We start from the raw sequence: 15,076 nt of genomic DNA, 5'->3' as shown, positions 1-15,076 counted from the left end.
TGTGTATTGTACTTTCATCCTTCATTTTTGTTTATTTCATTAAGAACTGACCTGAAAGTTCAGACTTTGCCCTAATCACTCTTCCTTTTTCCCTGCTTGCTCTTCCCTTCATCACTAGCAACTCCATTCCTTCACTGGCATTAAATCCTATTTCTTTGCAATTTCAGTATGTATTGAAAATCAGCTGAGGCATCTAGACTCAAGACTGAGGAACTACTGACCATCCTTTCATAGACAGACACTGGATTAGCTGCACTAGAACTTGTAAGTCATTCTAATGAATATATGTATATGTATGTGTATGTGTATGTGTATATGTATATATACACATATATATGTATACATATATACATATAGATGTATATATATGGAGAATTATATACATATATGGAGAGAGAGCAAAGCAGAGAAAGAGAAATTCATTTAATAAGTTATGTTAGAATAGAAAATCTTTTAAAAATTGGCTAAATAGATGATAGTATACTTTCATATTTAAAAGCACCTATGCACTTTAAATAATATGGGATTACTAAAAAGAAATAATGAGCATCACAAATATATATGAATAAAACATAGCCCATAAATATATTTGAATGTGATCCTGATTAATTTGATAAAAATTAACAACAAAACACTGATAATATTCCTTTGTCACAGAGCAATACCAGGAGGAAAGCAAATTCATTTTGAAATGAGTTTATCTGTGCTTTAAGAATGGGAGCAGAGCCAAAAAACATCCAGTGAAAAAAAGATAGCGTTTTCAACAAATTGGAGGTCAGCATGCAGAAGAATGCGAATTGATCCATTCTTATCTCCATGTAGTAAACTTCACTCCAAGTGGATCAAGGACCTCCATGTAAAACCAGACACACTGAAACTAATAGAAAGGAAACTGGGGAAGACCCTTGAGGACATGGGCACAGGGGAAAAGTTCCTGAACAGATCACCAATAACTTATGCTTTAAGATCAAGAATTGACAAATGGGACCTCATAAAATTACAAAGTTTCTGTAAGGCAAAGGACACTGTTAAAAGGACAAAACAGCAACCATCAAATTGGGAAAGGACATTCACCAACCCCACATCTGATAGAGGGCTAATATCCAATATATACAAAGAACTCAAGAAGTTAGACCCCAGGGAACCAAATAACCATATTAAAAAATGGGGTACAGATTTTTTTTATTATTTTTTTTATTCGATATAATTTATTTACATTTCAAATGATTTCCCCTTTTCTAGCCCCCCCACTCCCCAAAAGTCCCGCAAGCCCCCTTCTCTTCCCCTGTCCTCCCACCCACCACTTCCCACTTCCCCGTTCTGGTTTTGCTGAATACTGTTTCACTGAGTCTTTCCAGAACCAGGGGCCACTCCTCCTTTCTTCTTGTACCTCATTTGATGTGTGGATTATGTTTTGGGTATTCCAGTTTTCTAGGTTAATATCCACTTATTAGTGAGTGCATACCATGATTCACCTTTTGAGTCTGGGTTACCTCACTTAGTATGATATTCTCTAGCTCCATCCATTTGCCTAAGAATTTCATGAATTCATTGTTTCTAATGGCTGAATAGTACTCCATTGTGTAGATATACCACATTTTTTTGCATCCACTCTTCTGTTGAGGGATACCTGGGTTCTTTCCAGCATCTGGCAATTATAAATAGGGCTGCTATGAACATAGTAGAACATGTATCCTTATTACATGGTGGGGAGTCTTCTGGGTATATGCCCAGGAGTGGTATAGCAGGATCTTCTGGAAGTGAGGTGCCCAGTTTTCAGAGGAACCGCCAGACTGATTTCCAGAGTGGTTGTACCAATTTGCAACCCCACCCGCAGTGGAGGAGTGTTCCTCTTTCTCCACACCCTCTCCAACACCTGCTGTCTCCTGAATTTTTAATCTTAGCCATTCTGACTGGTGTAAGATGAAATCTTAGGGTTGTTTTGATTTGCATTTCCCTAATGACTAATGAAGTTGAGCATTTTTTAAGATGCTTCTCCGCCATCCGAAGTTCTTCAGGTGAGAATTCTTTGTTTAACTCTGTACATGGGGTACAGATCTTAACAAAGAATTTTCACCTGAAGAAATTCGGATGGCCGAGAGACACCTTAAGAAGTGCTCAACATCATTAGTCATTAGGGAAATGCAGATCAAAACAACCCTGAGATTTCACCTTACACCAGTCAGAATGGCTAAGGTCAAAAACTCAGGAGACAGCAGGTGTTGGCGAGGATGTCGAGAAAGAGGAACACTCCTCCACTGCTGGTGGGGCTGTAAGATGGTACAACCACTGTGGAAATCAGTTTGGAGGTTCCTCAGAAAACTGGACATGAGACTTCCAGAGGACCCTGCTATACCTCTCCTGGGCATATACCCAAAGGATTCCCCGGCATGCAATAAAGACACATGCTCCATTATGTTCATAGCAACCTTATTTATAATAGCCAGAAGCTGGAAAGAACCCAGATGCCCCTCAAAAGAGGAATGGATACAGAAAATGTGGTATATTTACACAATGGAATACTACTCAGCAATTAGAAACAATGAATTCACAAAATTTTTAGGCAAATGGTTTGATCTGGAAAATATCATCCTAAGTGAGGTAACCCAATCACAAAAGAATACACATGGAATGCAGTCTCTGATAAGTGGATATTAATTAGCCCAGAAGCCCTGAATAGCCAAGGCACAAATCGCATAACAAATGACTCCCATGAAGAAGTATGGAGAGGGTCCTGATCCTGGAAAGGATTGATCTAGCATGGGAAGGGAATATAAGGACAGAGAAAAAGGAGGGAGGTGATTGGAGAAGGGATGGAGAGAAGAAGGTTTATGGGACATATGGGGAGGGGGGATCCGGGAAAGGGGAATGTAAACAAAGAATATAGAAAATAAAAATATTAAAAAAAAAGAATGGGAGCAGAGGGTAAAAAGGTATTGTGACTATAAAATTTCTTTTATACTCACCAGGTAAAGTAGATGGAAAACATAACATGGGTAAACTTGTACAAAATGCAAATACAGCAACAAAACTAAAAGATCTCAACCAACCACGCTGCAATATTCGAAACTTCTGAACATGTCCACTTGTACAGAGAAAAATAGAAAATTTCAGTTAGGAGCTTTTATAAAAAAAAAAATCATAATCTGTTGGTAGAATTTTCTGTTAATTTGCATTCACTCTTACTTTGTCACTATTAATTTGGGGGCTTTGCTGACAAAAGCCAGTTGTCAGCATTCACTGTTATTGTTTGGTTTTTCCTCCCATCAGAGCCTTGCTTCCCCACTTCCATAATCAGTGGCATGACTCAGGTAGCAGATGGACCTGCTTATTCCTATTTAACCCCATGCCTCCTTCAATCTGTGCCTCTGGAAACCAAGACTTGTTTCTTTGTCTGGCTGCTTTACTCTCACACCAGGACCCCTTTAGCAAGAAGCCTTGCTCTTTGCATTACATACTTTTCTTGTTTATGGCATCTGACACTTGAGGTCACAGGACAGCTGCAATCCCTTCCTTCAGGCCACTTGTGCTAAGTGCATGTGCTATGTCTGCAGTATTTCCAGTTTCCTATAGGACTCATTTGCATTCTCCTTAACGTTTCTTTAGCTCTTCATAAAGCTTAGTAGGTGGCAAAGTAGGGAAGTGATATGAATGACCCTGTACTGAAGTTTGCTAAGTTTCTGTCTCACAGAATATCTAAGAGATAACAATAGTATCTCTTCTCTTTAATTAATGCTGAGCCCAATAGAATAATTTTCAAAATTACCAAGAGGTTTTTGTTTGTTTTAATCATTTTGAGAAAAGATCTACAGTGATCAGTGAATGCTCCATTATTCATATTATTTTTAAGATCCACATACATGGACAATCTTAGCTGGGAGACAGAAAGAATCCCAGCAGAGATTATGTCCCCTGGATGTGCTTGCAGGGAACAGTGTTTGGTTTTCTGTAACTACATGGTGGCTAACAGTCATTTGTAGGTTTCAAAGACTTGAACACTCCATCACATCACACACATTATGCAGACATATATATGCTGCAAAACCACCCCTACACATAAAATACAAATTAATATATCTTTATTATAAACTAAAATCGTCACTGAACAGTTATTGTAGGAAAGATACTCACTTCTACATCAACTTGTTCTGGAGGAATTCTCTTACTACAATACTTGAAGAATTTAAGTTTATAAGTATTCTTTCATAAAATGTGGAAATGTTCACAGTGCTATTCATCACCAATTCAACTCCTTTTCATTTGAGGGTGTTATTCAGGAATATATAGTTATCTACCCACAATCATATATGGTCCCAATCTTCGTTTCCAATATCTGATTGTTATAATTTAATATGTAGCATCCACTGGAGCTACACATTTCTTTCTTGTTATTATCTGATTATTGTTGTTTATTTATTGTGGTTTTTTGGATTGAACCCAGGGCTTTCTGCATACTAGCAAGAGCTCTGTAATTAAGAATACCCTACCTCTCCTTTTGAAAGACTTCAATGTACCTCTAATCTGATCAGCCTCACCTTTATTCCCGAAACCCTGGAGAATATATAGATCACCATTATCACTGTTTCCTTGTTGCTTGTAATATCCACAAGTTTTGCATTTTTATTACTATTATATGTTTTAATAACATATTACATGTGACACATACTATGTGTAATTGTGCACTGAAAGAACTGGGGCTTCAACTAAATGCAAATCTTTTAACTATCAAATCTAAGCAAAAAAATTGACAGGATGATCATATGTACCAGCTATATTTTGAAATCAGAGTATTTTCCTCATTGTACAGATAAGCAGTTTGAAAACTAAAAATGTGTGATTCCACTATGCAACACTCAGCAATCTGTTTGAAAGCCCCATATACTAGTTTTCTGATACATATTGAATAAACCATATAGCAAACCTTCTTTGAACAGCATTAAAAAGGCTAGAGAAAACAACACGGCATGCCTCTTTCTTTCATGGAAAGCTAATAGTGTTTCTCAACTTGACACATAAGTGTAGTTGAAATCTAAATGTGTTAGTCATTATGAGAATGCTGGATTTACCAGGAAAGAACACTGGTTTATTTTAAATAATTCTTACAATCTTACAATCTTGTTTTATTTATTTGATGTATATGAGTGTTTTGCCTACATGTATGTAGTGCACCATATGCAGAGTTCAGAAGACGCTGTCACACACTCTCTGGACTTGTGGTTACAGATGGTTGTGAGCCACCATGTGAGTCCTGGGAAACAAAGGTCCTCTGAAAGAACAAGTGTTCATTACTGCTCACCCATCTCTTCAGCTTCAACGTGTTTTTGTGTGTATGTGGTCGGGTATTTTTATGGACGAGAGTTAAACTGTCCAAAACATTCCAAATATTTTTTAAAAATGAGGTTTTAATACCCAAATAAAAATATATCATGAGATATAAAAGAAAAACTGTAACTATGAGAGCATTTAAATAGAAATTTCTTTGTTGCCAATAATTTGTAGTAAGTGCCTAAATATATCAGACAAAATTTTAGAAAAAGGCACGTGATCATGTCAATGGTTATAAAAAGTGTTAGATCAACATCAGCAGTGTCAACTAAGTAGGACCAATTGGAATTCCTAGAGACTAAGGTGCCAATCAAAGGACATACATTCTCTCTTCCCTGGCCCAGGCAAATATGTAGCAGAGCAATGCCTTTCTGGCCTCAGTGGGAGAGATTGTGCCTAATCCTGTAGAAAAGTGAGGCCCCAGGAAAGGGAGGCTCTGGGGAGGGTATGAAGCTCTGGAGGTGTGTGGGGTGCACCCTCTCAGAGTCAAAGGGATGGGAGATGGGGACATAGACACTCTGGGAGCTGGGACCAGGAAGGGGACAATGTTTGGAATTTAAATGAGTAATTTAATAAAATGGTATTGTTAAAATTCAACTGCTCTTCATCAAAGAAAGTATCAGAGAGTCAAGTACACTCAAGAATTATATAGGTCATAATCCATCCTTCCACGAATGATTATTCTAAACAAGGGCAATCTGAAAACCTTTCCACAGCAGTTAAGAATGGAAAGTATCGACTGTGTGCACACTTACTCAAGACAGCTCTTCTGTCTTCACCCAAGTAGTTGGATGAGGAAAAGAAATAGAAAAACTATACATAGGAAGAAGGGAAACTAATTTATTTAAAGATGATAAGATCCTATACGTAACATACTTTGAAGACTCACTGTGATGTCTTGAGAGATTATCATTATACATACTTTTGGAATAGTAGTAGGATAGAACATTGGCGATTAATGACATTCCTAGAACCAATAATGAGCATACTAAGAAAAATATCAGAAAACACACACATTAACAGGTGAACCAAACCAAAAAAGAACCTAGGGAATAACTTATGAAAGTAAAAGTGGACTTTTTCCACCACCCTCAGTAGGTCCAGAACACAGAACACTAGGAAAACTATCAATAATTAGAGAAGAAATAAAGGAAAATAATAAAAGATGGAATGTTCTCCATGTTCATGAGTTACAAAAATTAATATTGTGAAAAAGAACTTTAATTTTTTAATCATTTTTATACTCCAGACTTTATCCTCCTCCTGGTTCTCACTCTGACTGTGCCAACACCTCCTCCCCCACACTGTCTCCAGGGGGATGTCCCCATCCCAGATCCCACCCTACCAGACCTCCCCACTCTCTGGGGCCCCACTCTTTTGAGAGTTAGGAGCATCTTCTCTTACTTAACCCAGACCCAGCAGTCCTCTGATGCATGTGTTTGGGGTAGGGCCTCATATCAGCAGCTGTATGAGATCAGTGAGAGATCATGTCAGTCCAGGATAGTTGAGAGAGCTGATCTTCCTTTAGGGTTACTGTACTCTAAGCTTGTTTGAGCTTTTCGCTAATTCAAACACAGGGGTCACCAGATTCTGTGCATTGGTTGAGAGTAAATATCTGCATCTGACTCTTTCTACTTGGTGGGCCTTTCACTGGGCAGTCATGATAGGTCCCTGTTTGTAAGCACACCATAGCATCAGTAATAGTGTCAGGCCTTGGGGCCTCCCCTTGAGCTGGATCTCAATTTGAGCCTGTTGCTGGACCTCCTTTTCCTCAGGCTCTTCTCTATTTTTATTCCTGCAGTTCTTTCATACAGGAAGAATTCTGGGTAATAGTTTTTGAGAGCAGTATGGCAACCCATCCCTCCACTTGATGCCATGTCTTTTTACTAGAGGTGGATTCTGCACATCCCCTCTCCCCGCTGTAAGGTATTTCATCTAAGGGCCTTCCCTTTGAGTCTTGATTGTCTCTCACCTCCCAGGTCTCTGGTACATTCTAGAGTATACCCCAACATCCTACCTTCCTAGGTTATCTATTTCCATTTCTTTCTGCTGGCCTTCAGGGATCCAGTCCTGTTTACCACCCTGCTCAATACCTGAACATGTTCCTCTCTTCCCCTCCCTGTTGTCTTTCCCAACCAGGTCCCTCCTTCCTTCCCTGTGTCCCTTCTTCACTTTCCCCTCCCTCCCTCCCTCCCTGCCCTGCTGTGATTGCTTTCTTCTCCTTCCTAAGTGGGACTGAGGCATCCTTGCTTTGGCCCTTTTTCTTGTTAGCATTCTTGAATTCTTTGGATTTTATTCTATAGATTGCATCCTGTAATTTTTTTGGCTAGTATCCACATATTAGTGAGTACCTAGCATGCTTATTATCCTTTTGGGTCTGAGTTACCTCACTCAGAACGATATTTTCTAGTTCCATACATTTGTCTGCAAAATAGCTCTTAATAGCTGAGTAGTATTCTATTGTTTAAATGAACCACATTTTCTGTATCCATTTTTCCGTTGTGGGACATCTGTGTTGTTTCCAGCTTTTGGTTATCACAAATAAGGCTGCCATGAATATAGTAGAACATGTGCCCCTGTGGCATGGTGGGGCAACTTTTGTATATATGTCCAGGAGTACAGCTGGCTCTTCATCTATTTCCAATTTTCAGAGGAACCTACAGATTGATTTCCAGTGTGGTTTTACCAGTTTGCAATCCCATCAACAATGGAGAATTTTTCCTCTTTCTCCACATACTTTTATCTTAGCCATTCTGATTGATATAAGGTGGAATCTCTAGGACATTTTGATTTGCATGTTGAGGTCCTTGATCCACTTGGGCTTGATTGAGCTTTAAGCAAAGTGACAAATATGGATCTATTTTAATTTTTCTATTTACAGACTGTTCGTGAGACAAGCACAATTTATTAAAAGTGCTTTCTTTTTCCCATTGTATATTTTTGGATTCTTTGTCAAAGATCAAGTGTTCATAAGTGTGTGGTTTTATTTCTGGGTCTTCAGTTCTATTCCATTGATCAGCATGTCTGTCTCTGTACCAATACCCTGCAATTTTTATCACTATTATTCTATAGTAAAGCTTGAGGTCAGGGATGGTGATTACCCCTAGAATTTCTTTTATTGAAAACAGACATATTACTGAAACTTTTCTAAAGACACAATTAAATAATTAGCAAATTCCAAAGACATTATTTACAGAATTAGAAATATCTTAATATTCAAATGGAGACACAAACCCCCTAAACAGTCAAAGAGTCTGATGAAACACAATGCTACAGAAATCTCGATACTGGATTTTAAATTTCACTACAGATTCATGGTGCCAGATACAGCATGGTGTTTGCACAGACATAAGCACATGGAATAGAGACCATGGAATAGAGATAGAATAAAACTAAAGCTACACTGAAGATTATGAATAAAGGGAGAAAGTACATGCTGGAGAAAAGATAGCTTCTTTAAAAACTGGTTCTGGGGAAAGTAGATGTGCCTATGCACAAGATGAAAGGAGATCTTTCTCACTCTAAAATTCAGTTATAATGATCAAAGTTCCTAATCTGAAATCTGCAAATTTGAATCCTGCAGAGAAAAGCTGGATGAAGAGACTCCAGGGCAGAGGCACCAGCAGGGACGTCGTCCATCACACTGGGTATACGGGTTCTTCTCTCACCTCCTGCACTTCCTCCACCTTCTCAGGATATCATTTGTCTTTTCACTGATTTTTCATTTTCAAAAAGTGATAGTGCATCATCAAACTTGTTATGCAGCATTTTTAATTGATGTGACATTTAAGATATTTGTGTATTGACTAAATTTAAGATAGTAATTAACTTTATTGCTTTACATTATAACATTTCTTCTACAGAGGAGAGGTAAATGCATGATGCATATGGTATATGATATATGATATATGATATATTGTATTATGTTGTTCCACATTTGTAAAATTACTTTTAACTATGAGTTTTACATTTAAAGTTTTTTGCTTACTAATTTCAGTTTTAGTAAATTACTTTATTATTAATTTTAGGATAGATTTCCTTTTCTTCTAAACAATTTAAAATAATCTACATTATTTTCTATCAGTGCTACAAAAGCATTTAAGAATTTATAGGTAACATCAAGTATTGAGAAAAAAGAACCATGAATTAGAAAGGGAGTGAGAAAAAAGATATGGAAGAGTATAGAGGGAGAAAAAGAACAAGGAAATGATAAAAACATGCTCTAATCTAAAAAAAATAAAATGTAAAATTTAAAACCTTGTCATAGTGTTTACATTTTCTGCTGAGAAATGGGTTAATACTTAAAACTGGGCTCATATATTATTTATTTTCTTTTATTCCCTTTGGAATATTTAATATCCCTTTTATCTCTGAGAGCTAGACTATAGTATGATTTCCATAGACTTGGCTAAATGTAACCTATTAGATGACATTTGATGTTATTGTGTCATAATAGTTATATAATTTTGATTTTAGACATTTTTATTTCTTTGGAAAATCTTTTGGTATCTTTGACATATTTAAGTCACAGTTGAATTCCAGCAATCACAATATTTGATCTTTTGATTCATTCCAAAATATCTAATTATTCCACCTCATCTTTTTATTATTTTTCAACAGTGTATTTTCAAAGTGCCTACTATGAGCTCATGAACTCTATCTTCTATTATGCTATTGATGCTTTAATTTCACTTGGTGTAATTTACATATCAGGATAAATTTTTGTTTTGCATCTCTATGTTCCCTTTTATAGAAGCATAAAATCATATATCAATACTTTCTTTTTAAAACATGTTGTGTGTGTGTGCACACAAAAACAATTGCCTGTGAAAGTGCAAATATGACAAAATTCATCAAATTTCCAACACCATTCTTTGCAAATAGAAACAAACTTAGCTTCATATGATCACACACACATGCACACAAAACAATCCAGAATGGTGAATAAATTTATGAAAGTATCACCATCTCTGAATTCTAGATTCATATGAATCTAACATAGTAAAAACAGCAAGATATTAGCACAAAAACAGACACATTGATCAATGAAATCGGCCTGAAAACCCAGACATAATTCTACATATATGGACACTGATTTTTTTTACTAATAAGCCAAAAAATAAACACTGAAGAAAAGATTATCTTCAAAAATAGTAGTGGTAAAAGTACATCGCTGCAAGTATAATAATTTGAATAGATCCATAAGTATCTCTCTGCATAAAACTCAACTCCAAGTCGATTACTGGCCTTCACATAAAACCAGGTCTTCAGAGACAAAAATGTGAGAAATAGAAGAGAGATCTTTCTGACAGGACTCCAATAGCAAAGGCACTAATACCAAGAATTAATTAATGGGATCACATGAAGCTGAAAATAATGCAAAGCAAAGAATACATAATTCAAGCAAAGCTGCAGCCAAAAGAAGAATTAAAAAGCAAGTTTGTGTCCAAAAAATGTTAGTAGCTAGAGTATATAAGGAACTAAAACACTGAATATCAAAAAATAACCCAATTTAAAGTGGTGTGCAGAACTCAGCAGTCTCAAAAGATAAAATACAAAGGGTTGAAATTCAAAGCATTTCTTAAAAGAAATCCTCAACAACTTTATACATCAAGGAAATGCAAATTAGCTCTACTTTGAGATTTCTTCTCATACCAGTCACAACTATCAAGATCAATAAATCAAATGACATCACATGCTGACTAGAGTGTACAATAATATAGTCATTATGGAAATTTGGTAGTTTCCATCTGTGCCAGGAGCTGATTGATTCTCTACCACAGAGCTCTATACCAAAATAGCTCAAGGAGAGTGCTACCCTCCCAGAAGTGCCAACAAGACTGTGAGTGCTGGTAAAACCACCACCTCTGTTAGAGGGACCCACCCAGAATCCTCAGGACAAAGGAACCAAAGAGCAGCCTGGGACAGGAGCCTCTGGTTTCATCTGCCCTAGGAGCTGATCCTCTGCCACAGGTCTCCATACCCAAATAGTACCAGGAAAAAAGCTGATCTCCCAGGAGAGCTGACACACCTACAAGTACATGTAAGACCACCACTTTTGTTCAAATTTCTGGCCCAATCGGGACCCTCTGAGAGCCATCAGGTAATAGGAACCCTGAACGACAAGTTTTCATACCCAAATTCTTCCTGGAAAGAACTGGTCTCCCAGGAGTACTAATAAAGAAGAAGGAGAAACAGGCCACAGTCAGAGACAGCAAGACCAGCTAACATCAGAGATAACCAGATGGCTAAACTCAGGGGCAAGAACAGAAGCAACAGAAACCAAGGCTACTTGGCAGCATCAAAAGCCAGTTCTCCCACCAGAACTAGCCCTGGATACCCTAACACAGCAGAAAAACAAGACTCTGATTTAAAAATTACTTCTCATGATGCTGATAGAGGACTTTAAAAGGACATAAATAACTCCCTTAAGAAAAGACAAGAGAACACAGGTAAACAGGTAGAAACCCTCCAAGAAGAAAGACAAAAGTCACTTAAATAATTACAGGAAAATACAAACAGGTGAATGAATTGCACAAAACCACCCAGGTTCTAAAAATGAAAATTGAAACAATAAAAAAAATCACAAAGGGAGATACCACTGAAGATAGGAAACCTAGGAAAGAGATCAGGAATTATAGATGCGAGCATTACCAACAGGATACAAGAGATGGAAAAGAGAATCTCAGGGGCAGAAGATACTATAGAAAACATTGACAAAACAGTCAAAGAAAATGCAAAATGCAAAAAACTCCTAACCCAAAACATACAGGAAATCCAAGACACAATGAGAAGATCAAACCTAAGAATAAAAGGTATAGAAGAGATCAAAGATTCCCAACTTTAAGAGCCAGTAAATAGCTTGAACAAAATTATAAAAGAAAATTTCCCAAACCTAAAGAAAGAAATGTACATAAACATACAAGAAGCAAAGAGAACTCCAAATAGACTGGTCCAGAAAAGAAATTCCTCCCAACACATAATAGTCAAAACACCAAATATACTAAACAAAGGAAAAGTATTAGAAGCAGAAAGAGGGAAAGGTCAAGTAATATATAAAGGCAGACCTATCAGACTTACACCAGACATTTCACCAGAGACTATGAAAGCTAGAAGATCCTGGGCAGATGTCATACATACCCTAAGAGAACATAAATGCCAGCCCAGATTACTATTCCCAGGAAAACTCTCAATTACCATAGATGGAGGAAACCAAAATATTCCATGACAAAACCAAATTTACAGAAAATCTTTCCACACATCCATCCCTACAAAGGATAACAGATGGAAAACACCAACACAAGGAGGGAAACTACACCCTAGGAAAAGCAAGAAAATAATCTTTCAACAAACCCAAACCAAGATAGTCACACAAACATAAAAATAACATCAAAAAAAGAGAAACCAGCAATCACTATTCCTTAATATCTTTTAGCATAAATGTACTCAATTCCCCAATAAACAGACATAGACTAACAAACTGGATGTGTAAACAGGATCCAGTGCTTTGGACTAATTGGATTTAACAGATATATATAGAACCTTTTATCCCAAAGCAAAAGAATATACCTTTTTCTCAGCACCTCATGGTACCTTCTCCAAAATTGATCATATAGTTGATCACAAGACAGACCTCAACAAATATAAGAAGATTGAAATAATCCCATGCCTCCTATCAGATCACTATGGAGTAAAAGTGGTATTTAATAACAATAAAAACAACAGAAAGTCCACATATACATGGAAACTGAACAATACTCTACTCAATGATACCTTGGTAAAGGAAGAAATGAAGAACAAAATCAAAGATTTTTTAGAATTTAATGAAATTGAAGGCACAACATATACAAATCTATGGGACAAAATGAACGCAGTGCTAAGAGGAAAATTCATACCTTTGAGTGCTTCCAAAAAGAAATTTGAGAGAGCATACACTAGAAGATTAATGGAACAACTGAAAGCCCTGGAACAAAAAGAAGCTAATTCACCCAGGAGGGGGAGAAGACAGGAGATCATAAAACTCAGAGCTTGAATCAATCAAGTAGAAACCAAGAGCACCATACAAAGAATCAACAAAACCAGGAGCTGGTTCTTCAGAAAAATCAACAAGAAAGATAAACCCTTAGCCAGACTAAACAAAGGGCACAGAGAAAGTATCCAAATTAACAAAATTAGAAATGAAAAGGGAGATATTACAACAGAAACTGAGGAAACTCAAATAATCATCAGATCCTACTACAAAAGCCTATACTCAACACAACTAGAGAATCTGGAGGAAATGAACAATTTCTTAGACAGATACCAAATACCAAAATTAAACCAGGATCAAATAGATCATCTAAACAGACCCATAACCTCTAAAGAAATAGAAGGGGTCATAGATAGCCTTCCGACCAAAAAAAGCACGGTACCAGATGGTTTCAGTGCAGAATTCTATCACACCTCCAAAGAAGACTTAATACCAATACTCTTCAAACTATTCCACCAAATAGAAACAGAAGGAACACTACCCAACTCCTTCTACGAAGCCACTATTACGCTGATACCAAAACCACACAAAGATCCAACTAAGAAAGAGAATTTCAGGCCAATTTCCCCTATGAATATTGATGCAAAAACACTCAATAAAATTCTTGCCCACCGAATCCAAGAACACATCAAACGATAATCCACCAGGATCAAGTAGGCTTCATCCCAGGGATGCAGGGATGGTTCAATATAAGGAAATCCATCAATGCAATCCACTACATAAACAAACTCAAAGAAAAAAAAAAAGACCACATGATCATTTCATTAGATGCTGAAAAGGCATTTGACAAAATTCAGCATCCTTTCATGCTAAAAGACTTGGAAAGGACAGGAATTCAGGGCCCATATCTAAACATAGTAAAAGCAATATACAGCAAACCGGTAGCCAACATCAAACTAAATGGAGAAAAACTTGAAGCCATCCCACTAAAATCAGGGACTAGACAAGGCTGCCCCCTCTCTCCATATCTTTTCAATATAGTTCTTGAAGTCCTAGCTAGAGCAATTAGACAACATAAGGAGGTCAAAGGGATACAAATTGGAAAAGAAGAAGTCAAACTATCACTATTTGCAGATCATATGATAGTATACTTAAGTGACCCAAAAACTCTACTAGAGAACTCCTACAGCTGATAAACAACTTCAGCAAAGTGGCTGGCTACAAAATCAACTCAAGCAAACCAGTCGCCTTTATATACTCAAAGGATAAGGAGACTGAGAAAGAAATTAGGGAAATGACACCCTTCACAATAGCCACAAATAGCATAAAGTATCTTGGGGTGACTCTAACCAAACAAGTGAAAGAACTATATGACAAGAACTTCAGATCTCTGAAGAAGGAAATCGAAGAAGATATCAGAAAATGGAAAAATCTTCCATGCTCATGGATTGGCAGGATTAATATAGTTAAAATGGCCATCTTGCCAAAGGCAATCTACAGATTCAATGCTATCTCCATAAAAATCCCAACCCAGTTCTTCATAGAGCTAGAAAGAGAAATGCTCAAATTCCTCTGGAATAACAAAAAACCCAGGATAGCTAAAACTATTCTCAACAGTAAAAGAACTTCAGGGGGATTCAGTATCCCATACCTCAAACTTTGCTACAGAGCAATAGTGATAAAAACTGCATGGTATTGGTACAATGTCAGGAAAGCGAATCAATGGAATAGGATTGAAGACCCAGAAATGAACCCACACACCTATGGTCACTTGATCTTTGA

At 37.0% G+C, this 15,076-nt stretch overlaps 1 protein-coding gene across 1 annotated transcript in view; it reads right to left on the bottom strand.

The window, feature by feature from the left end:
* Positions 1–15,076, bottom strand: part of LOC127692775 (solute carrier organic anion transporter family member 6C1-like) — a 149,529-nt gene that overhangs the window by 123,310 nt on the left and 11,143 nt on the right. The window contains exon 5 of the mRNA XM_052193371.1: positions 2,967–3,085. Coding sequence (XP_052049331.1) covers positions 2,967–3,085 — 119 coding nt within the window. The remainder of the gene's footprint in view (positions 1–2,966; positions 3,086–15,076) is intronic.

The sequence above is a fragment of the Apodemus sylvaticus genome, chromosome 9 (assembly GCF_947179515.1).
Source record: "Apodemus sylvaticus chromosome 9, mApoSyl1.1, whole genome shotgun sequence".
Classification (NCBI taxonomy): Eukaryota; Metazoa; Chordata; class Mammalia; order Rodentia; family Muridae; genus Apodemus; species Apodemus sylvaticus.
This window is presented reverse-complemented; position numbering and strand designations above follow the sequence as displayed.